The sequence below is a fragment of the Apus apus genome, chromosome 2 (assembly GCF_020740795.1).
Source record: "Apus apus isolate bApuApu2 chromosome 2, bApuApu2.pri.cur, whole genome shotgun sequence".
Lineage (NCBI taxonomy): Eukaryota > Metazoa > Chordata > Aves > Apodiformes > Apodidae > Apus > Apus apus.
The window spans coordinates 64,757,087-64,780,740 of NC_067283.1; the positions used below are offsets into that span (position 1 = coordinate 64,757,087).

The following is a 23,654-nucleotide window of genomic DNA, read 5'->3' on the forward strand; positions in this document are numbered from 1 at the left end:
GGTCACACGAGCTGTGCCAGCGTGGGCACCCAACACCCTGCCTGAGCATCAACCCCGTCCTGCTGCTGTGCCACCCAGCACCAACCCAGCACTGCCTGCCAAGAAACCTGCAAAAGTGAGGGAGAAAAGATTATGTCATTATTTTGGGAGTTCTCATGTAGTGTGGTTTAACAAATCGGGCCAGATCTAGAGTTACCAGTAGTCATTAGGTCTTCCTCTTCCCTGAAATTCTTGACTTTGGTACCCTGAGCAGTCTTTTGCAACTTCAGTTCTAGGTAATGGCCTGTACGCTCCTCTGGCACAGGTTATTTGAAAGAATGTTCTGCAGGCCTTCTGGGAAGTTACTGGGATGGATTAATCTGATTTGTTACTTAGCAATTGCATCACAGAGCAAATGCTGGTTTTATTATTTGTTTCTCTGTGCTACTAAAATGCCATTGTTTGTTTGCTGGGTAGTATTTTGGAAGTCAACTACATTTAATACCAAAGGGTGAGCTTGATAAAGCTTTAAAGCATAGATATTCACTGATTATGTAGCTTATCTTTGTGCAGAAAATTTGCTGATGTAACTAAACTGACCTGAATATACATTTAGAGTAGCTTTAAAGTCTCCTCATATGTTGTCTTTAATTAGCTTATGAGTGAGGAGGACAGGTTTAGTTTACTTCTCTGAGCTTCAATGGATACTGCCCCTCTCCACCTCACTGGCTTTAAAGGATATCCTGCCAGTTGGGAATGTAAACAAGGACAAAAAGTGTCTGATAAAAATCTCGCTTTTTGGGTTGTACGTCAAGTAAAATCAACATGTCATGCTCTTAGTGCAGTATTGGAGTGTCAGTCCCAGGAGCCTGTGTCAATACAACTGATTTAGTTCTCCATCCTGTTCAGTAAAATAGATTTGGGCCCAAATCAATATCCTGAGATTTCCCAGCAATAGTTTCAGCATGTTGGCTCCATCATTACTCCTGGCTTTAAAGTTTGACATGGTGAGTTGGGTTGTTTTGGATTTTTTTTTTTTTCCAGTCTTCTTTTAAACCTGGTAATTGCCTGGGTGAGGGGCATCCTGTAGACTGATGTGCAAGAGGAGAAAACCAAGTTAAACATATCCAAGCTAAGGCAAGGGACTTCTTGTGTCACCCATGCCCTTTTTTGGTCAGATTTACACAAACTTGCAGGTCCATCCCTGTACAAGTTGCCTCATGGGTAGGGTTTTCCTTGCCCCAGTTTTAGCAATGCTGCCCCCGCTGCTGCTGTGGCCATGGCCCTTTTGCAGGAGTTGGCAGTGGAGATACTAATGTAAACATGCTCTGCTCCAGTGCCAGATGAGTGTCAAAGTGTCAGATGAGCCAAGACCTCCTGTTCCACCTCTTTAAGCCAGCCAAACCCATTTGTACTGGTAATGCTCCACTTGGCACGGGGTCATCCAGCAGGCATCTGATAACCTTCCCAAGCCTGCAAGGGGACCTCTATCTGCAGCCTGAAGCCTGTAAAAACATCACATTCCTGATGGGTACAGCTATATTAAATAATGTAGCTAAGCTATATAGGCTTTGGGCTGGTGTATTTATTTCAGTGAGGGAGCAAGAGAAGTTATATATTGACAGATGCACGTTTTTGCTGGTATATACTATATTGCTAGAAAGCAGATAGATGAGCAGATCTTTTCCTATTACAGGCAAGGCTTCATCATCCAGATACCAAAGTCCTACCAAAGAAGTGACATAAGCACTGATTTCCTGTTGTACTTGAGAGGATAGATGCTAAACACATCAGGAGTACTCAGGCTTCTCTAAAATACTAATGCCACTGACCTTTCAGATGCTGCGAGATGCCGAAAATCGGATCCCTCCAATTCCTGTAGAAATAGTGAAGGCAAATTTATAACACACTAGTTGTGTCTTTCTCTCTTCCCTAGTACCTGGACACAATTTTGGCATGCAAAAGTGGTTAGTATTTTTCAAGTAAAGGATCAGGCTTTCTCTACGAAGGTGGAAAAGGTTTAAGATAATTAGTAATATAGGGTAGGATTGGATTAGCCATATTACACTTCACATCTGTAGGTCTTCTTAGGAGACATTTAAACTGCAGAAATCACTTTTATTGGACTGAATTCATATGGTTTCATACTGGAGCTTAAACACCTTATAAAAATATGAACTGAATCAGAATGAAATTAATTAGAATATATTTGAATTTAATTATCTTGAGCTGCTGAATACTCTTTGTGCATACTGGGTTTTATGTGTCTATCTGAAGTGTACTTGGTGGAGAGTTTTAATTAGAACTGGAGAGAGAGCAACAATATTTGGAATGTGAAATTTATAGATGGCAGTGGTTTTCAACGAGGAGCGCAGAGGTTTTTGGAGATCACTACCATTTCTTGCATCTCTCTTTCCCTCTTCTTAATAAGCTACTTTTATGTTGAAATGCATACCAGATCCTGAAAAAAAAAATATAAATCCGGCTGGGGCCTCTGTCTTCTGCAGGGTGATCAGAATTGTCAGATCCACAGCTGCAGGAGATTTTTACCTTTGTGTGTTTAATGGCTCCTACTACTCAGTTCTTTGACAATACCATTTAACCATGAAAGTGCAGGGCTGTGGATGGCACAGGACATGTGGCTGCCTTGACTACTGTCTCAGATGTCGGACATGCCAAGACTCAAAGAGCTGATTTGGCAGCTGCCCAGCATTTTTTTGTAAAGGCTCAGTTGGTGGCCAGAAATCCAGGCTGTCAGAGTTGTGTTATGCAATAAATTGTTTTTCAGCAGAAGTTTCTAATCCAATTTCAGCTGTATTTTTTTAATAGTCTGTAATCAAAGATAAGTATACATTATTTCATGGTGTTTCAGTGAAGTGAAGACATGCAGTGTGAGTGTCCTCCATCACGTCGGTTACTTTGTTTTTCTTTTAAGAAGAGCCTGTTCACCTACTTGGGAAATGATGCTTAAGTTATTTTGATTTCTGCCTGGGAGGCATGTGTCTGTGTATGGTATACTCTTTCAAACACAATTCAATGTGCATTTTAGGAGATGTTACTTTTTTTTTTTTTTTTAAGAGAGCACAAAATAAGGAACCTCTTTATCAAGTTAGAACTTTTGCTCGGGCATAAATTGGCCACAAGTGACAGTCAGACAGAAGATGGTATGTTGTCAGGCTGTGATCTACCTGACATGTTGCAGGCTCTGTCCCTCTAACAGATAACTCCCCTCTATCTTTCTCCTTCACTGCCCTAAAGTAAATTATTCATCATGGAAAAAAGGGACATGGTTCATCTGAATGCAGCGAGATATTAATAGAGTAGTTACATTAATACAATAGTTACATTACAGCCAAGTGATTTTGGATTCCTGAATATCATCTGTGATGCATTCCCTTTCATATGGTGATCATCATGGATTGGTGTCATGATGGGCTTGCATCCCTCAAGTGTGGGTTGCTGTTAAGTCATTCTTGCCTTTCTCTCTGCCCCAGCAGCAGCTCCCCTGTGGCCACATGGTTAGTAGTAAGGTAGCTGATCTGGCTGAAAATAATAATTTTTCTTGCCTTGGGGTGAGATTTGAATTCTTTTTCCCCAGTCACGATGCTCAAATGGCTGCGTGAGGGCTAGTGCTGGTAAAAGAGTTGGGCAGGTGCATCCCACGTGGTAGTAGGTGAGTTTGCTTAAGCTGGGTATGAAAACGGCTCCCCCAGGCTAAATAATTCTATCATACCTTCACACCTCTTTCTTCTAGTACTCTGCTGCCCTTGGCTTTTTGTGGCTTGCTTCTGTGTGTTGCTGATTCTCAGCAGAGCGTGAAGCTCTGGTGCTCTCAGTGCAAAATGGTTGATTAGATTCTTGGTCAGGTTTAAGGGAGTTGTAGCTGTAGAACCAGTGCTATCTGTGAGAGTTGAAGTCCTGCTGTAAGTTGATAAATTAGGAAACTTTCGACCTGGCTTTATTCTGAATTTGTTTGTGTCTAGCCTTTTCCTAAAAAGGTGTTTATCTTGGCAGACCAACATGGGAAACAGTTGATGTCTTGTAGGCTTTCACTGGTTTCATATTGAGTAGTAGTTTTCTAGAGCTGCAGAAACATCACCAAGACCCCTGAGTTTCTGTAAAAGAAACAGTTAACACATGAACGTGCTATTTTTAAATATTTCCCTCATGCCTCAGTTCTGTGTCCCTGTATGGAGCCGCTAGCAACTTGTGTTTTGGAAATTGCAACTGTAACTCTTCTACCTAATGTATTCTTGCAAGAGCAGGTTGAAGCTCCCTGGGCTCAAAAGTGCCGGAGGCCTTTAGTGACCCAAAAACCAGAGCTTTACTCTCCCATGCTGCTCTTACAAGAATTTGGTCTGAAAAGAGAAATCACAATCCCTGGTGCAGCAGGAGCTGGTGAACGAGCGCAAACCAGTGGGAGATCGCAGGTGATGAAAGCTGTAGGAGAAGTGCAAAAGCAGGAAGAAGAGATATTTTTATTTTCCTCCATCATTTCTTTGCTATGTTAATGTCAGTTCTGGTCGTCAAGAGCTGTAACGTAACGCGAGTTCTTAGGGGAAGTTTTCTGGATGTATGGGGGAAAAAGTCACTATAATTAACCAGATACAGTTAAATGCTGTAACAGAACCATTAATAAAGAAAATTACCCCTTTCTTCATGTTAGTTATCACATTTTAAAAACATGACCTGTTTTCCTAAACTAGACAGAACAGATTACATTTTCCAGAAGGCATGAGTCACTGTACTATAAAGTCTCCAAGCTGTATCAATCTTCATCAACTTAAGCCATTCATGAGGTTTTATTTTTTTCTCACTGAATATAAGCAGTTTATTTTAAATGAGAAGCTGCTACAACCTCTATGGAGAATTAAACTTGATTAAAAGGTTAAATATTAAATAAGTGTGAACTTTATTCTGAGAGGAGAATAGAGTGCATGGACCTTGATAGTAAGCAAGAGACTGCAAGATTATTACTATGAGTGTATATGGGTATATCCACTTTTCACTATACTGTGCTTGGCTGTAAGAAGTCCAAGCAGCATGAGAGCTGGCAGAAGGAGCCAAAAATCCTTGTTTACATAGTTTCAGTTGAATATATTAGAGTCTGGTTTCAAATTGTTACCCTGGAAGCTCTAACTTTTGCTAGGAGTTTCTGCTTGATAAGAGCTTCTGCCATCTGGTTGTTGAACGATGCAGTTGCTCCTGCAAGTTATGTAGAGAGAGAGTTTGCACCAGTGGTCCCACGCTGGGGTTTTCCTCTGTGATTACGATGTGCATTCAGGGTGGTGAGAAGGTTGATGGGATTTTGCAATACAATGGAGAGACCCCTGCTAACACAACAGGGGAAGTATGTGTGTTGATGTAGTAGGAAGCCCTTGCACTTTTTCATGAGATTCATGCAGTTCGTGCCATACGTCTACTGAGGAGGTGGGCCTTGTAAATTAATGAGCATCCTAATCACACTTAGCAGTGGTAACTCACCCAAGACTGCACAGTAGATCTCTTTCAGCCTTGGAAGGTGTATCTGGGTTTTCCACCACTTTCTGTTAAGAAAAGCAGGTTTAACTGTTTTCCATTGATAATGTACAGCCAAAGGGCAAAAATCTGTTGCAGGTCTTGAATCTAATAAACATTTCCATTTGGGTCCTTCAGCTGAAAAGTAATTTATGTGATCTCTGAAAATGTGTTGTCTGATTTTCATGCAAAAGACACATTTTTGTTTTGTTGCTAACTAAACACAGAAAAAACCACCCTTTGAAATAGTTCTTCAAAAATATCCTTGAGGAGAGGGTAGAAGCTTGTGGTTTATTTTTCCCATTGCTTCAAAATGACCTTCTTACATCTGCAGGAAAGACTCTCTGGGGGCTGTTGAACCATGAAAGTATATTCATTTAGGGCATTGGGTGCCACAGTGATTTTAACCAAGCATTGGCTGCGGTGCTGGAAAAAGAAAAAAGAGGGGATTTGTGTTTTTTTGTTTTGCTTTCTGCAACCTGGCATGAAGAATGGGGTTAGGAGATGCGTGCTTGGGAAAGACCCAAAGAGAGAGCTGGAAACACGCCAGCCACACTGAGTCATAACACACATGCTTATAAGTATCTTTGTACCTTACAAAGTCCTGACTTTTCAAATAAAACCATCACTGCTGTTTAAGTATTTACATAAAAACAAAACAAATAGCATGGAGTGCCACATGCATTCTCCCTTGTTCTAGCTCTGTTTCACCCCATGAACTCTGACTCCCGTTTGCTTAAGGCAAGGCTGGGCCAGGCTGGAGAATGCTGTCTCTGGCCATGAATGAACGGAGAAGCTGGAGTCATGTGTGCTTGTATATGCTTCTGCTGTAGCTTGTGGAGCAAAAGCAGCGTGCAGCAGCAGCTCTTACTTCAGGCTGACGTTTCACCTACCCGGGAGGTGGGGTGAAGCCTGCTTTTCACTGCTCCCTTTTGGTTGGGTTTAGTTTGGGGCTTTTTGGCTTTTTGTTGTTGGGTGTTTGGGTGTTTTTGTTTGTGTTTGTTTGTTTGTTTTTGATCGAAGTATAACTTCAGAAATAGGAAGGCTGCATGCAGACCACAACTGCGAGCTAAGCTGTAGGTGAATGGTGAAAGGTACAGGTGGTGCACGTTTGCATTTCATTGCAAATATACACACATTATATATTGATGGATATTATTAACAGTAATATATACGTATATTTATGTTTACATTATATGTAATTATAGTAATACGTACACATTTTAGTTTGGATACACAATAATATATGTGTATTGTATAGGTAACGGATTATATACATTTAATGTGCACATAGCAAAAACACGTGTGTGTGTGTATATATACATTACTTCCCAAATTAGCAGTATGTGGCAGTGCCCTGTTGCACTCTAGAGCTGAAAGCAAGCTGCCAGCCAGGTAGTATAAAAGACCAGCTGCTCTGCTATCTTTGAGGTAGCATCCTGTGCATGAATGTACTGCATAGGTAAACAGAGATAGTTCTCTTCTTCCTTGTCCTCTCAGACTGAACTTGCTAACCTGTTGCTGGCTGACCTGGTAGCTGAAGTTCAGATAAATAAGTGTATGACCTGTGGTTCCCTGCAACAGCATAACAAAGGCGGTGGCATGATTAATTTTTTTAGCAGTTTAAGGGAAATTATGCAGTTCTGTTTCTTAATTCTGCCCCAGGGTTTCCCTGGTCGTTTGTGTCTGGTACTTTTTTTTTTTTTAACTGAGTTTATAAACTAATCTTACTGTCAAAATGGTTGGCAGCAATAATCGTGGTTGACCTTCTGCACACTAAAGCCTGTGGGCTTGTGGTGATGAACCTACAGCTTAAAGATGTTTTTCAGTCCCTTTTTGGGTCTGAGTCAATAATGGACAATCCGTTCTTTCCCATAAGTCATTTCAATGGCTAATAACTTGCACAGTTGCAGAAATTGTTCTTTAATTCTGCCTTACATTTTTGTGAATTTGAGTTCCAGCTGTTGGATATTACACCCCTCTCTGCCAGCCTCGAGAGCCATCTATTATCAAATTCCTACTCCCTGTGGAAGTATTTAAAGGCAGTGATCAAGTCAGTCCCTTTGAAGTGGTTTTGTGTGTGTGTTTGCTTTTCAGAAGTTACACGCATTAAATTCCTTCAGGCTTTCACTTGAGGATGTTTCTGGGTGCATGTGCATAATGTTTTGCTAAAGTGAAAGAACTCTTGGAAGTTACTGGTGGTGTGAGTGCAAAGCAGGGCACACAGGGGCTCTCCCTCCGCTGGTGTGACGAGGCGGAGGCGATCTGACCCACGTAATTATGGTTAAACGTGTCGGGAGCTGGACCTGCCTTGCCAGAGGAGCAGAAGCTCAGCTGGGCTCTGAGTCAGCTGCTGTTCGACTTGTGGCTGCTTTTGTGCCGCAGGCTTGGGGCAGATGCCGTCGACGGACGATTGTGAAACCTTTTTATTGCTGTGGAGCCATGTGAATGCAGGCTTTGGCAGTGGCAAAGCCCCTGTTTTGCTGACCTTGGGATAGCGTGGTGCTGGGGAGCTTGAGGTCCTGCCTTTTTAAGCTGAGCAGCTGGTGTCGGGGAAAGCCCACAGCAAAGTGGTATAGGCAGGGCAGCAACTGCAGCCTCCACACAGCTGGGCTGGTGGGAGCCCTGGTGTGGAGAGACTCCCCTGTGTGGGTCTGTTGTGAGTGCGGCTGTTATTATAGAGGGGGGTGAAGCCAGTACGGCTCACCTTGAGTTTTACAGCTCCATGAGCGCGAAACGTTGCCGTGTTGCTTCAGGTGCTGCTGAGGGAGGTTTTTCTTTCTGCCCGTTGAGGCCCATTTCTTTGCTGGTTGCAGGCTTGGGGCTGGCGGGAAAGCAGGAGTTACCTCCTGCAGCGGGGATAGAGCCTCGAATTGGCACCAGAAAACCGTCTTGGTGGCACTGTCCCTCAGAAAATAGGGTGCCAGGTTGCATGCCATCCTTGGGCATGTCCAGTGTGTTGTCTGTGGAAAGGGAGATTATTTCAGGCCGTTCACAGGAATACTTTGAGCGATGGCCTAAGACCAGATGTCTCCAGTGTGTGGTGATCATCTCCTTCCCTCCTGCAGGAGGGACTGTAACTGGTGTGTCCTGGGCATGAGTTGTACCTGCCAGAGGTCACTTACCCACTGCAGTCGGGTGCTTGGTCCATGTAGGTCAATTTAAAGATCAGTCCTGTCAGCAGGTTTCACCCTGTTGGTACTGAATCAGTGAATGCTGCCTGGTGCTCCTTACAGTAAGCTGTCACGACAAAGTGTGTTTAAGCGTGATCAATTTATTTGTTTTTTAAGTTCTTTTTGGATGCATTTGTAGCAGAGATAAAAGAGCCAGTGGGATCAGGAACTGACGGGTGTTTTCACGCAACTTTCAGCTCCTTGGGGATTGCAGGGTCTGGTGGAGGAAGGGATTTATTCAGGAGGGCCTGGTGTTTCACAGGAGAGAGGCCTCAGGCTGGTGGGCTAAGGGAAGCAGCATATCTCTTGAGTATGGCTTACATTAATGGGGCTCAGTCATTACACGTGTCTTGTGTGTGCCTGTATTAAACGGTATCGAAATACAGGTTATGTTGCCGCTTGTTAGGGTTTCTGTATGACTCATCTAGGCTTTGGTCAGAAGCAGTGAGCCTGGCCAGAGGGCTCTTCATCCTCTTCCTCGTGTCTGTTGCCCATTATATTAGGAATTTATACAAATGCTTGGTGAAAGGAGTGAGTGGTGTCTGCAGGCCTGTCACCATAACACAGACAGGTGCCAGAGGTGTTTAGGCCAACTTCCTAACTGAACATGATTCCATCGAGGTTTAATAAGTAGTTTCTGTGACAACAGAAATACATGAGAAATTGCCAGGCCCTTGTCAGTGGGATTCCTGTCCAAATTTTCTCTCCGTACCTGCCAGTCAGTGGGACCCAAAATGGAGGTGTCTTTGGGCAGACTTCGTTAAAATCGAGCAGGCCCTCTTGTGTTTAGTGTCTCTTCTGGCTATAGCTGAAATTGTGTTGGCAGCAAAATGGTAAGCTGGGGTTATTTGTGTAAACCTCTGTCAAAATAGCTGGATATACCAGTTATTTTAAAATGCTTGCATGGAGATTTATTGTTGTTGTTGTTGCTGAAGGCATTGGGTTCCAGAGTTTGCTTTCTTGGCTCAAAGCTGCCTGCACTCTAAAGCTTCCTGGGACATAGCTCAGCCTTCTTCACAGTATAGTGCCCTGTGCAAAATGCACATCCCACTGCCAAAATGCTGGCTGCTTTCATGGCACTCATTGTGTTGTCTTCCTCATCCCCCTTCCCTGTAATTTGTCATACAGTTTTTTTCTCTAGAGGGGAATGGTTTTGATCACAATTCAGCAACTCAGTGCCACTATCTTGCTAGAGAAGCAAGGAAAAAGCTATCAATGGTCACCCTAAACTATGCTTATTTTACAGACAGAAGTGGGCTCATGTGGACTTCACAAGGTTCAACAAGGCCAAGTGCAAGGTCCTGCGCATGGGTTGGGGCAATCCCTGGTATTAGCACAGGCTGGGGGATGAAGGGATTGAGAGCAGAGCTGCAGGGAAGGACCTGAGGATACTGGTGGATGAAAAGCTGGATATGAGCCAGCAACATGTGCTTGCAGCCCCAAAAGCAAGTTGTATCCTGGGCTGCATCAAAAGGAGTGTGACCAGCAGGTTGAGGAAGGTGATTCTGCCCCTCTACTCCACTCTTGTGAGACCCCACCTGCAGTGCTGCATCCAGCTCTGTAGTCCTCAGCACAGGAAAGACATGGACCTGTTGGAACAGATCCAGAGGAGGGCCACAAAAATGATCAGAGGGATGGAACACCTCTCCTATGAAGAAAGTCTGAGAGAGTTGGAATGTTTGGCCTGGAGAAGAGAAAGGTCCAGGGAAACCTTATTGTGGCATTTCAGTACCTAAAGGGGGCTTATTAAGAAAGATGGGAACAAACTTTTTAGCAGGGTCTGTAGTGACAGCACAATAGATGGTGGTTTTACTCTATAAGAGGGTAGATTTAGACTAGATACAAGGAAGAAATTTTTTACTACCTAAAAGAAGTTGCCCAGAGAGGTGGTAGATGCCCCATCTCTAGAAGCATTCAAGGTCAGGTTGGATGGGGCTCTGAGCAACCTGAGCTAGTTGAAGATGTCCCTGCTCACTGCAGGGAGATTGGACTAGATGACCTTTAAAGATCCCTTCGAGCCCAAACAGTTCTGTGATTCTATGCATTTATTTATTTAAGTTAACGATGTTGGTCACTTCTTTAACACACAGGATGGTGTAAACTCTCCTGCCTCTTGGTGGGAATCACTGGTGGGGATTTTGGGGTTTCCAGTGTAGTGTGGCAGTATGCTGTGGTATACTTACCTATATAAGGCCTGCCTATAAATGTTAATCTTTTTGCTTGGTAATGATGCAGCCCTTGAGGAGTTCAAGGGCAAAAGTGCTCAAACAGTCATTTTTAAAGACCCAAAGATAATTATAGAGCTTATGAAAATATGATGACTTACCTGATCTCACTTATGTCTTTATATCAATTTGCTGACTAAATTTATTTGAATGCTAAAGGCTTTAGGGAAATGCTTTTCCAGGGAATTAGTCTTTTAACTGAAGCAAGTACTGAATATGACATACACTAGTATTACTTTTGACAATATAGCATTTATCTCCTAAAAATAAAGTAGAAAATATACACCCTGTGGGCCAAATTCCACTTGGCTTTACACTGAGATAAATTGAGAGTAACTTCACTGTTATCAATGTACAACTTCATTGTAACGCTGCAATAAATGCAAATCACTAAACCAGAGGAAAAAAAAACAACCTCGAGCCAAGTGGCACTAACCAAGATGATAATGGCAACAAGAGAAGTTAGTTTACAAAACTTACCTCTTAAATTTCTGCAACATTCGATTTAGTGCCCCACCCCCAATTATCTGGAAGAGCACTTCCTGGCTGTGATAAATTTCTCCTGTGAGGTATTGCTTTTTTTTTTTTTTTTTTTTTAATTAAAAATAATGTGTACCCTCGGCTTTTGTTTTGTTTGTGTTTCAGCTACGTGCAATTAATGTCTCCTTTCCATTTCTGTCTTCTTCAGGATGACAGCGATGGGATTCCCTGGTCAGAGGAGAGGGTGGTGCGGAAGGTCCTTTATTTATCTCTGAAGGAGTTCAAGAACGCACAGAAGCGGCAGCACGGTGATGGCATTAGCGGAAGCCTCAAGGCAGTGAACGGTGAGCTGCCTCTGTGGTGCTGCTGGGAGGGCTCACTCCTTTTCAGTGTGGTTCTTCTGCTGGAGTGAGGAAGGAGGGCAGTGCACCATCTGGCAAGCACTATGCCCTTTTGATCTGCACAGAAGAGCTTGTTTCTGAAGTGTTTAAAATGCCTAGTTTGAAGAATCCATATGTTTCGGTTTCTGGAGAACCAATTGAGATGGGGTCAGTCAGGAGGACAGGGACAGGCTGCTGTTCGGTGGAAAGGAGGTCCTTCTGGTCTCTCTGCTCCCTGATGAGCTGAGTGTGTTGACAGAGAAAGTATCCATTTAAAGGTAATTGGCTTCAGTTGTCTTGGGGAGGACAGTCAGACAGAATTTACCTACTCTGTCATTTAGATGCAAGAAACTGGCTAACCAGCATCTGTAATTCTGGGATGATCTCTGTCCATCCTGTCGTCCAGAGGTGTGAAGTAGCCTAGGACCTACATAAAAAGATTTGAAGAACTGAGAGTATACAAATGCTGGGACATTGGACTGCCTGGTTTAGCAGGTCACAGAGCAGTATTTAAAAGTTTCAAAAGGAGATGCAGATGAGCTTAGGTGGCAGGGGCTTGAAAGAAGTTTATTTTTATTTATTTAAACCTTTGGCTGATTATTATCTGTTGCTTACCCTTCCAGCTTGCTTAAAAAAGCCATGGTGTCTTGAGGGGTGAATATAAAGCATGTCTCTTTCCAATACTCCCTGACACAGGAACATTTCTTGAAAAGGCTTTGTCATGCTGGCTTGAGCCTTGAAAGTGATGACTAGTAGGATTCAGATTTCTGGGCAGGTTTACAGTTTTCTTTTCACCCACAAGAGCTTATTTGTTTCTTTATGGATGTTTATGGCAGTTCCTTTTAGGCATGTGCATAACTATACATGTGCTAATGCATTAAAGCAGCAGCTGGGTGCTTACTTGGTAGATTATTCATATTTATATGTAGCTTGCATTTTTGACATGATGAGTCATATTTCACTGCATTTTCACTGAGTGTTATTGCCCATGAGGCAAAAACCTAGGGGACTGGCTGGATCACTACAGGCAGCATGGTAAAGTTACTGTATTGCATAAGGAATTGCAAAATCCTTAATGAGATTAAGGAAGGCCTCAGACTTCTGAATTCAGTAATAATATCAAATACTGATTTGATGGGAAGGGGCATCTAGCTTTAGCAGCAAGCCATTAATAAGCTTGGAAGTGTACACAAAACAGCACTGGCTTTTTTCCCCTCCAACACCTCTGCATCATTGATCTTCTGTCAAACACAATTTCTCTTGGAAAGTTTCTTACTCCATTGTGGGGGTTTTGTTTAGTCAAAGGAAAAAAGTCTAAAGGCGTGAAGCACAGTAATTGTGCGTTAGGAGGCTTTGATGGTGTGCCAGGTTACAGGATGACTGAGGTTTTTATGGTGTCTAGTTTCTCCAAAGGCAGCTTAGCTGAGAAGTCAGTTGGCTGGGAATGATGTGTGGATGCAGGTACCAGACATGAAGCATGCCACTGGCTTCCTCTGGCAGCAGCATGGCTCATGTCTTCAGAGCTTGCCTCTTGGGTTCACAACTGTAGCATTCTGTGCTTTTTCTCTTTCACAGAATGATATTCTGTCTTTGTTTGCTAAATGATTCTTTAAATATCCTGTCTCAGCACTGCTTTATTTCAACATCACCGTCCAAAAGCTTTTTATCCACTGATATTTGGAAGAGTGTTTCATTAAACAGAGGGGGGGAAAAAAAAAAAAAAAGCTGTGCAAAAGGGAGGAAGATTGATATTGTGCAGCAACATTAAAAAAATCTATTAAATGTATAATTTGTTTATCTTTAAAATAAAATATAGCCATGTAATTTCCAATCCACAGGTCTCTGTGGACTAGAGGAAAAAGCATGTCATCCTAAGAAATTGCCAAGCTGTTTTGAATTTAGGAAAATGTAGTATTTTAAGGGTGAGCCTTGGATCCGTGATTTCATGCTATTGAAGTAATAAATATTTCCTTGCATGTGTCCTTTGTTCCAACATGCAGGCCACAACCAGTATTTCTTGCCTGTTACTCCAAAAAGGTAGCATGCAGTTACATATCTTTTTATCAATATTCAGCACCCATAGCTCTCAGGGAGGGAGGCAGAAGGAATCATAGCAGGAATAATTTGAAGTTAAATGTGTTCAGTACCTCTGTAAAGCAGAGCTCCCCTGACTTGAATTCTGGTTAGTGTGCTTTGCCTTGCAAACATAAAGGAAAAGGGTTGCATCCAGTGTAGGATTTGTGCTGCACAGCCTTCTCCCTGTCCCTAGTGAACTCAGAAGGGTGTTGCTCCTTCTTCACCTGTTGAAAAATTATTAGATCACCTTCCAGTACCTGGCAAATATAATCATTTCCAGGAGTGAAAATGAGGGGTCCAAGTGGGGTTCAAGCACTTAGAACTCCCTGCTTAATGTGGAAGCATGGATTGGTCTCATGTACTTCTGAGAGCTCAGGGGACCATGAACAACTATAGGTAGGCAGGATTTGAGCTTACTGCCACCATATGTAGTGCAGAGAGTTTCTTTGTTCTGGTTTTATAACTGTCATGCCTTACATTTATTTATGTATAGACTTGCAACCTGTAATGTGTTTCAGTAGAAGGTACTTACTTTTGGCAATAGAGGAAAGTAAAATACACACTAGGCCCTTGCAACTGGTGTCTTTAAGTTTTTATGGATTTGAAGGGGCTGAAGTTGCTTAAGCATGCTACAAAAGTTGCTTTGCCAGCATTTTCCAAGATATAAGTAAATGGTATGAAAATTATTTTCAATGGTATTTTAGTTGGTGAGTACAGTAGTATCACTTAATGATTTGATAGCTGGAATAATGGTGCCTCTTTGATTGATAGTACAAACAGCAAGTTGATATTAAATGTGAGAGATGAGCCCATTAACAGGAGTCTTCTCTGTACTAAAGTTTCTGCACAATGTAAGATGTGCTGGTGGTGGCACAGAGACAACTGACTTGCACACCTCTCTGATTAATAGAATTCAAAATAAATAAAAATACAAATTACTTTTGGAGATTACATGTATTATAATACCTCGTCTGTCTCTGCTGTTTGTGGCCGAGACACTGTTTCTTAGGTGGTTCTGATTTAAAGTAGAAGGATTTTGCCTAGGGATGGTGGTGTGTTTGCAGGTCTCCTTATTTGCCCTTTTTTATACCTCCTTTTCACCTGATAATTTTTGCTTACATGTTTGTGTTGCAAGTTATTTTTCATCCTAACCAGTTTTTTGCTTTCTTTGCTCTTTATTTCCCATCCCAAGCTAGAATTTCAAAGTAAGGAGAGCAGGTTGTATTGGTGAATATATTGTATGCATGTTTATGTAGAGTCTAGATATTTGCAGAGCAGAGAATGAAACCCTTCTGTATGCCTTTGCTTGCTACGTGTTGTATGTCTCCAGTATGTGGGAGTATAAAATCTGAAGGAGATGCTTCTGCAGGTTGTCAAGAAACATTTTGCAGCCCTAAATGGGATACTGGGACTCTGATTAAGGAAACAAGGTCATGTGCTGGAAAACCCTGAGGGACATCTTTAGTGATTTGGATTACTGCTGCCTGTCATTTGTATTAGGATTTTAAGAATAGGGATTGGTGTTTGGAATTGTGATACCAATTTTCAAAGATTCTCGTCTAAAAGGAAAACTAAGTCCCCTGGGAAATTGTTTTCTTCTTGTGTAGCTTAGAATGTGAGATAAGGCTGTAAAAAGCAATGAAAGATGTAATTCTTGCTTGCATTCTGTGGATGAGAATGATCTAATATCCTCAAAAGAGTATATCATGAAGCAAATTTTTATGACCCAAGATTTTAAATTCTATTTTTCAAAACTTGTGATAAGGAATTTGTGATACAGGAGTGCTACTGTCTTGTAAACGGAGAAGGTGCCAAAGTTTGGTTAAGGTGATTAGTTAATCTGCAGAGATGACAAGCCAGACGTTAGAATTATTCAAGCAAAAGGCGCATGTTCTGCAGCTATACTTTGTCCTAGAGAGGTGTAATGGCCATTTCCAAAACATGCGAGCTAGGTTAAGCTTGTGGCAAACATAAGCATTTAATTTCTAGTTGTGAAATTAAATGTATAGAAGGCAATGCTTTGGTTCAAGGCAGAAGTTTGAAGTCTTCCTCATTTATTAAATCAGGAGATGAGTAAAAATATGTGATTTTGCTATTCTGAGAGATTTTGCCTTAGATTTAGGGTTGTTAAAGTTTTTTATTAATTTATGCATGTTCTTTAACCAGAGAAAGAACAACATCAGCACTTTGATGTAGTTAATAGTCAGCCCACAGACACCTGTGGTGCCCCTTCCTCCTTTGTGCTGCTCCTGCCCTCAGCTGTTGCTGCACAAAACCTAAAGTGACTTTTGTTGGAGGTTTGCTTTTTCCAAAATAAAACATCTTGGCACAGAGAGGCAGGAGCCTCCAAGGCAGCCCATGACAGGACTGTGGTGGTGAACCCAGTGGCAGCAGCCTGCTCAGACTCCTGGGTCTGCCCATCCTGGGCTGTTGCCTCACTGGCTGGCCAGGCCGGCTTAGGGCAGGCAGCAGTGCTATGTGGAAATAGCTGTTTTTGTCATTGCTGCACACATTTTCAAGTGTTTCCCGCTCCCTGCGTGGGGGTTTCTGTTGACGCTCCCCAGCGTGCCATGTTGAAATGAAAGTGCCCAGTGGTAGGGTGATGTGGAGGCTGGATGCACCCAACTCCAACTTGTTGGTGAAATCTGTTTTCCCTGGCTTTGTACACGGTACCCGCGGCCTGGCATAAAAACAGTGACAATCATGGTAGAAATGCCTAAACATAGTTAAGCTGTGTGATCCAGCTCAGTGCCATGTGTTATTTGCCAAAAGCCAACTAAGTGGGGGTGGCAGCAGCTTCCAGGAGGGCAACCACGTTTTCTCTGGGCTGAGTCCACATCTCTTTTCTTCCCACTTGTGTGATGAAAGCACTGCGGTCCTAGGCACAGTTCTGCTGTCTCAGCCACTCCAGAGTGGTGTCGGCCTCCTTCCTCCTCCCTGATGCAGACACACAGGCTGGACCACCACCCAGCCTTTAATTTTGAACAAGCAAGTAGCTCTCTTCTTTCCCTGTGATGGTTCAAATATGCTGGTAACTTCATCTCTCTTATTTCTGAAGGCTGCAATTAAATACTGGAAGAAGGTTTTAAGCTAACGTTTGTCTAGGGAGCTTTTTGCTCTGTCAGTGATGTGAAATTGCGTTTGTTGACAGTGGGTAATGTCTGTCTGTCTCCTAAGCTTTAGTAGAAGATTGTAAGTGTGCCAAAGACCCTTGTCTGTGTAAGTGGATTTCTAAAATGCATTTACAGAAACAGAAATACCTCTTTCAACTTTGCAATATTTCCCCTTTACATTCAGAGTAAACAGCCTTTTTGGCTAGTTTTAAACTGTGATTAAATATAGATGTTTTCAACTAAAAGGTTCAGAAAATAAGCATTTCAGCAGATTTGTCATGGCACTCAACATCACTTTCACTTTGGTGCTTGCTGTCAAGTGAATTTAAAGATTAACAAATAAATAACAGGATGTTGGGGTTGGGCTCCATTGAAAATTTTCAAATCTCTTTTCCTTTCTTTGTTTTTTAGAATAGAATTCATTTTCAAGCCTGCCAAAGGCTTGCTTGTTCATCGACTCACACAGGCTCTTTTTGCCTTTTCCATTATCACCGCTTATAAAAATTCTGCAGGTCAAATTATGCCCTCAGTGATCTCTGCCCAATTTGATTATGTCCAAATTGTGCTCCTGTCTTAATACAATTTCAGTGTTTGGCAAGGCTGCAAGAAAATTTTCTCTTGCAAGACACTCATCATCCTTTTTCCCTGAAACATAGCAGAGGTGGGTAGTTTTTTAACCAGAGAAACAGAGGAATTGTGTAATTAATTTTCTTAAAACTTCATTTCACAGCCATCTAAAAAGTGTTACTATTGCCCCTAAGTGCATTTCTAGTCAAAGTAATTCTAAAAATAACCTTGTCCCCCTGCATATTGCTAATTGTAGGTAATGGAAAGTGAAAACGGCAATGAATGACCCGCAGAGGCGTGTGCATAATCTGTAGGAGACTGAATTATTGTAGGTCTAAAATAAATCGGGTGAGGCAAGGCGGGAGAGAGTTTGGAAGTGGCTGATGGGTCTGGTCCCTCTCCTTTCAGCTCTTGTCTTGTGCTGGCTCAGCCATTTGTCTGCCTGTGCAGTACAGCTGTGTACTAAAGTGGTAGAAAATTAGGCTAGAAAAAATATTTTTTAAAATAAATTATTTTCTTCTAGTTTAATTAAATACACAGGTTCATTAAGAGGTGCTCATTTGGTGGAAATGAGAGGACAGAACAGCTTGACTGAAAGGTGGAAGAGCAGGAAACTCGACTCTTCCCTTTTGATAGGACAAGCTGATTTGTTGGCACGGTCAGCTTGTCTTAAGCACAGCCTTAGCACTGATGAAGTTGTCTCATCTAACTGCAGCCTCAGATGCTAGAAGGGACAACAGTTGCCAGAAATAGGAGCAAAAAAAGGTGCAGCTTAAAAATCCATTGAAAACTATTTCACAAGTGTAGGTGTTAGATGTACATATTTCTTAAAAAAATAATACTAAAAAAATATATATATATAAAAATCACCAATGATGTGGTGGTGAGATTCATTGCATAGACTGTCCATGAAACAAAACTTTGCCTGAACCCCAACAGTCAACAGCTTTGTGGACAACCCCAACAGCAGCCTTGTTTTCCTTGACTCAGGGTCATTCAGGATAGCTGCTGTCCTGGATTTTTTGTTTGTATCAGCAGTCTGGAGAGGAACCGTGATTGCAGGCAAGCAAGCTGCCTCATTCTGTCTTTGGCAGCCATTAAATAGCCAGCCAGCCTAAAGTTGCACCCCTGGCATCTTTTTGACTAGCATATACAGCCAAAAACATGGTGGTGGCTTTACCTGGTAGGATTGCCAACTCTTGTCAAAAATTGTACATCTTGTCAATTCTAGTTTGCTTGTAATAGAAATTAAGAGTAAGACATCACTACACAAAACTGTTTTTTTGACTGTAATATTAAGTGAGAATTGAAAGCTGGTGCATCTAACTGAAATATTTCTTTGGTTGGCAGGTGAAGAAGTTTCATTTTGTTAGAAGTTGTGGGGTTTTTTTTTTAATTGCTAGATTTTTATCGGGATGTGAAGAACCATTGAGATCTGCTTAGAGTACTGTCCTTCAAACTGATGCATTGGGGTGGATAAAGTTCGTGAGGTTCATGCAGTGATCTGCTGATACAAGAGCTGGTGGTTGATGCTGGTCATTTTCTCCAGCTGTTGAGTTGTGTTAAGAGGAGGTAAAGAGAGAACTTGTAGTTTGCGTAGGAATCGAAACAAAATTAAATGTCTGTTGAAAGGGGAGTGAGTTATTGAGTGTTGGATCATGCTGGAAAAGGGATGGAAGACTTGCACAAAGTGCAGGCACAAAGTAGGGATGAGGGCAGCAATCCAGCTGTATGCTCAGAAAAAGTGAGCATAATGCTGCTCTGCTTAAGAGCAATACTTCTCAGAAGACATGGGAGTGGAGAGAAAGATCCTTTACCTCTTTCTGATGTTCTGATGTTACCTCTTGCCTGATGCCCAGTGCTCATCATTATTAGTGTTTATCATTATTAGCATACTAGTGGAGACCAAAGGTCTGCAGGTTGGAATATGTAGTGGTTGTTGTAACAATTCCAGTATTCCTGTTGCTCTGCCATTGCCCATGATTGGCAGATTGTGCAATAAATAACTACTGTTTTCAATTTGAAGAAGAGACAATAAGGGATATAATCAGAGAAGCAGCAAGAAAAGAAAAAATCAGTCATTGAAACAGCATACTCTAGTAAGAAAACAGGAATGCAACAGGAAATAAAATCAGTGTCGCAAGTAAAATCAGAAAGAAGTTTGTCACACACGGACTGTAATGTAGTAATATATTTACTGTAGTCAGTCACAGGAAACTGTATTTTCTGAAACTGTCTGTGCTTAACTTGGAATAAGGCTTTCACTAATCATTTTTAAGCTGTATCTTTGAGCTCTTAGTGCAAGATGACATTTTGTAGAGCACTTCCGGAGTATTAGAGCACATTTTCAGTCTTCAAGGGCCTGTCTTATGTCTTACAACCTCCACAGCAGTTTTTCCTTGGCATGGAGGGCATCTTAGAAATAGTTTGCTGTTTGAAAGAGTGGAAGGATTTTGAGAATGATTTCGTCCAGCAGGATGTTCTTAAGGCCATTAGTCTGTGTTTATTCATAGCAGATGTCATGTGCTGTAAACCTTATCACACCAACCCTGGCAATAAAGTGTTTTTTAAAGAAAAAGTAGAGATACAGTAACAGGTAACTGCTGATGGGCACAGTAGCCACTTCTGCAAGTTGCCTGATGCAGCTGCCAAAGCACCTCACTTATAACTTTAAATACCCTCCATTGCCTGCATTCCCAGGCTTGGGCTTGTTAAGTGTATGGATTCCCAATCAAGATGGATTAGGGAATCCTTGCAGGGATGTGGAATAAACTGAAAATGCCAGTAGATGGATACCACATTCTTTTTAGGTGTCGTCAATCCACATTTGAACATAGAATTTTTTCTTTGAAAAGCAAATTAGAAAAACAGTCACCTTTTTTGAACAGCACAATTAGCCATGTTTCATTAGTCATGTTCATTTTACAGATTATAACAGCCTGGGGAGACTGGTCTGTGCTCTGAGCTCATACCTTCACATTTCAGTTTGGTTTTGGTAGGATCTTTTTGATAGAAAATCTCCAAGTAACTTGTTCTTAAATAACTGTTGTTTTTCAATCACTGGTGATAATGAGAGGTCAGTCACGTAACTGATACTTCCCAGTGCTTGTGGGTGGATGTTTTCCAGAAAATAAATACAGTTTAGTACCTATACTGTTAAGTCATAGCAGATTGCTCTACAATGTAATAAATGCACATGCATTTTTAAATCTTTTTCTTGTGTGTGTATGTCTGACTAGCACAGATTCATTACAGGCAGTTAATGTGATGTTGTATTCACAATTAGATGAATGCATATTTTCAATAATCTGCCTTTGATGTCCTTTATTTCCCAATTTAAATTAATACTGTGAAGGAGGTGTCCAGTCTAAAGTGTAAATGTAGAAGCATTGTGCTTAGGGTGATGGGAGATGACAGTGACAAACTTGACTTGCAGGTGTTGTTTCTGGTACATCTGAAGGAATTTCCAGCTCTGAGAGTTAGAAGCAGCTGAATTTCCACCTTTATCCATCCTGTTTTCTCCCCCCACAAGACTGTTAGTGAGCATTGCAATTGCAGTCCGGACTCTGTGATGTTTCAGATCTGTCCACTAAGAGGCTAACTCATTCCAGATAAGCCTTGAACAGACAACAGTCATTTTTTACTTTGCTCAGAATTTCCTGTCCTTTGTTCTGCATCTGTTTGCAAAGGACTGTGTTATCTTTGAAAGCCTTCATCTTGTTTTCTTTATTCAAGCTATATGCTAAAATGGAAAAGGAAAGAGCTGGAAAGAGCCCAGCTGGAGCAGTCTGCCAAGGATCCCACAGAGGGACAGAGCTGGCAAACTCCTGAAACCTCTACAGCTGACCTCTGGAGCAATTTGGGAAGCCAGGAGATAAACCACTTTTCCTGCGGAAGATTTGGCCTCAGCCAGCTGTTCTGAGTAATGACTAAAGACTGCACCAGCATTTAATTGCCTTTTTTCCCCCCTTCATTCATCACTCACTCAGCTTCAGTAGTGGTTGGCCTTAAAACTATTTCAGTTCAGCCTCTTACTAGTCTTTGTGTACATGTGTGTGAACAGAAGTGCTGGAGGTAAATCTCACCTTGCCACGCTTTGTTTCAGCCAGGTTGCCTCAATAGCAGGTTCTTCCTGAAAGCACCTCCCTCAGACAGTGGTCATCTCTTCTGGTGCTGTGAAAGCTGAAAGTGTTTCATGCATGGCCAGCTGTTTTCAAAGATGATCTGTTTACTGTGACTGCAAAGCACCCCAGTGCTTTTGTCATACCTGCTGTGTATGTGGAGAGATTGAAAGAACCTTAAATGTGATTAAAATGGCACAGAGGGAGTGTGGTTATTCCCTTTCTTCACTACATGGGAAATTTCTTTCTGTTTCAGGGTGGAAATGCCATCACAGTGTTAGCGAGAGGGTGTTAGAACAATGGTAGAAAAGTCCTCTCATATAGGACATTGAGGAAAGCCATCTGGGTTGTACTGAAGCATTTCAGATGCAGGTGTATTGAGTTGAGAGTTGAAGAGGAATGTAATTGCCTTCTGTTTTTTCTTGACACCTACTCTATTGCTGTGATGTTGGGATCTCATTTCAGAGCCTCAAGTGCTCTCTCACTCTCTGGCCCTGTATGCCAGAAAAGTAATAGGGTTGCACAGAGCTTCAAAACCAAGGTCTCATATGGGAGTGGACTAAGGTTGGGTAGAGCCATGTTCCTGTTACACAGTCTGCATGGAGGGCTTGATTCCCCTTTCCTCCTCTTGGTTCCTGTCGTGCATCTGTCCAGGAACATGCCAATTCTCTTCCAAGAAGAGATCCCAGCACTTCTTTAACATGACAATCTACTTGATGGGACAATAAGCAAAGAACATTTAATCATTTTGCCAACATAATAAAATCTGGTGCATTCTACTATAGTTGTTCTGCCTCTTTACATCTCGGTAGGTCAGCAACAATTACCTTCTGGTGGAAGCCATGAATAAGAGAGAGATGTTACCAGAATGTGTCTTGAATTCCAGAGCTTCTTGAAACATATTTGTCACTACTCTTCTCCCCCTCCCCAAAATCAATTGAAGATGGCCTTTTGTGCAGCAGCAAGGTCTGTGGTTAGGGACTACTTGTCAAGTTTCATTTAGATGGAAACCTGTCTCAGAAGCTTTACCTTATCTCATTGTCCTGCAGGGATGAACTTCAAATGCCAGTTTACATTTGCCTGAAAATGACCTTCTCTAATTGAAATGGACAAGTCTTAGCTAAGTAGATAAACACATCCCATTTGCAATTGTAGATTTAAAGGCAGTCTTTCACAGATTGCATTCACTCAGTATGGCGGTGTCCTTGAATATTTAAAGTCTAATTAACAAGAGACCAGAATTGAAGAGTAGAAGTTCTTTGTGAAACAGAGGTTGTAGAACCACAAGCTGATGTTGAGCTCTTCTAGGTTGCAGGAAGACTGTTTGATACAAAGTCCCCTTTATGGCAGAATGGATGGCACTCCAGTAAAGCTGGTGTGCAAAATCTTGAAGGTTGATTAACATCCAGAGCATGACACAGGGTTATATACAAATACTCTGCTCATAAAGTGGAATAAATGAGCTGTTAGTTAAGTCATTGCTTAGCACAGAAATGACCTTTCTTTCTGTTATGGTTCTAGGTGTCTGCCATTGACAGCCAGGAGAGCAGACTAATTTTTTAGAATAGTTGACCGATTGGAAAAAGGACTTCAAGTTGCTGTCTGCAAACTTGAATATTGGAGTTTATGAGGAAGAAATGGTTTTGCAGTCCTTCAATTTCCCTGGTGTAGTAGGATGTTGAGATGGTTCTGGATTACCATCTGGCTGGATCAAAATTATAGCTGCTAAGTAAATTTCTGTTTGAAGCTTCTAAAATAGTCTTGGACTCAGTGGGATAGTCTCATGAAAATTAAATTTGCAGGAAAACTTAGAAAGGAACAGACTGCTGAGAAAGTTTCCCTGAGAAAGTTGCTCTTCAATTTGTGCTTTTCTACTTCTAGGAGAAATTCTGTCAGTACCGGTGAAGGACTTGGATACTCTATCAAGGTTTTAGGAAGATAGCTTTCAGCTTCTGTCCAGTGGCTCCTTTCCCTCTTGACCTAGGTTAAACAGGTTGTTCTTCAGGCAAAGGAACCAGAGAGT

The 23,654-nt window shown here is 41.8% G+C and overlaps 1 protein-coding gene across 3 annotated transcripts in view; it reads left to right on the forward strand.

Annotated features, from left to right (window-relative positions):
- Positions 1 to 23,654, forward strand: part of JARID2 (jumonji and AT-rich interaction domain containing 2) — a 224,376-nt gene that overhangs the window by 85,881 nt on the left and 114,841 nt on the right. For all 3 annotated transcript variants that reach the window (XR_007888493.1, XM_051609208.1, XM_051609207.1), the window contains exon 2: positions 11,583 to 11,718. Coding sequence is in view for 2 of the 3 variants with exons in the window: in XM_051609208.1 (XP_051465168.1) it covers positions 11,583 to 11,718 (136 nt within the window). In the remaining variant the exon portion in view is untranslated. The remainder of the gene's footprint in view (positions 1 to 11,582; positions 11,719 to 23,654) is intronic.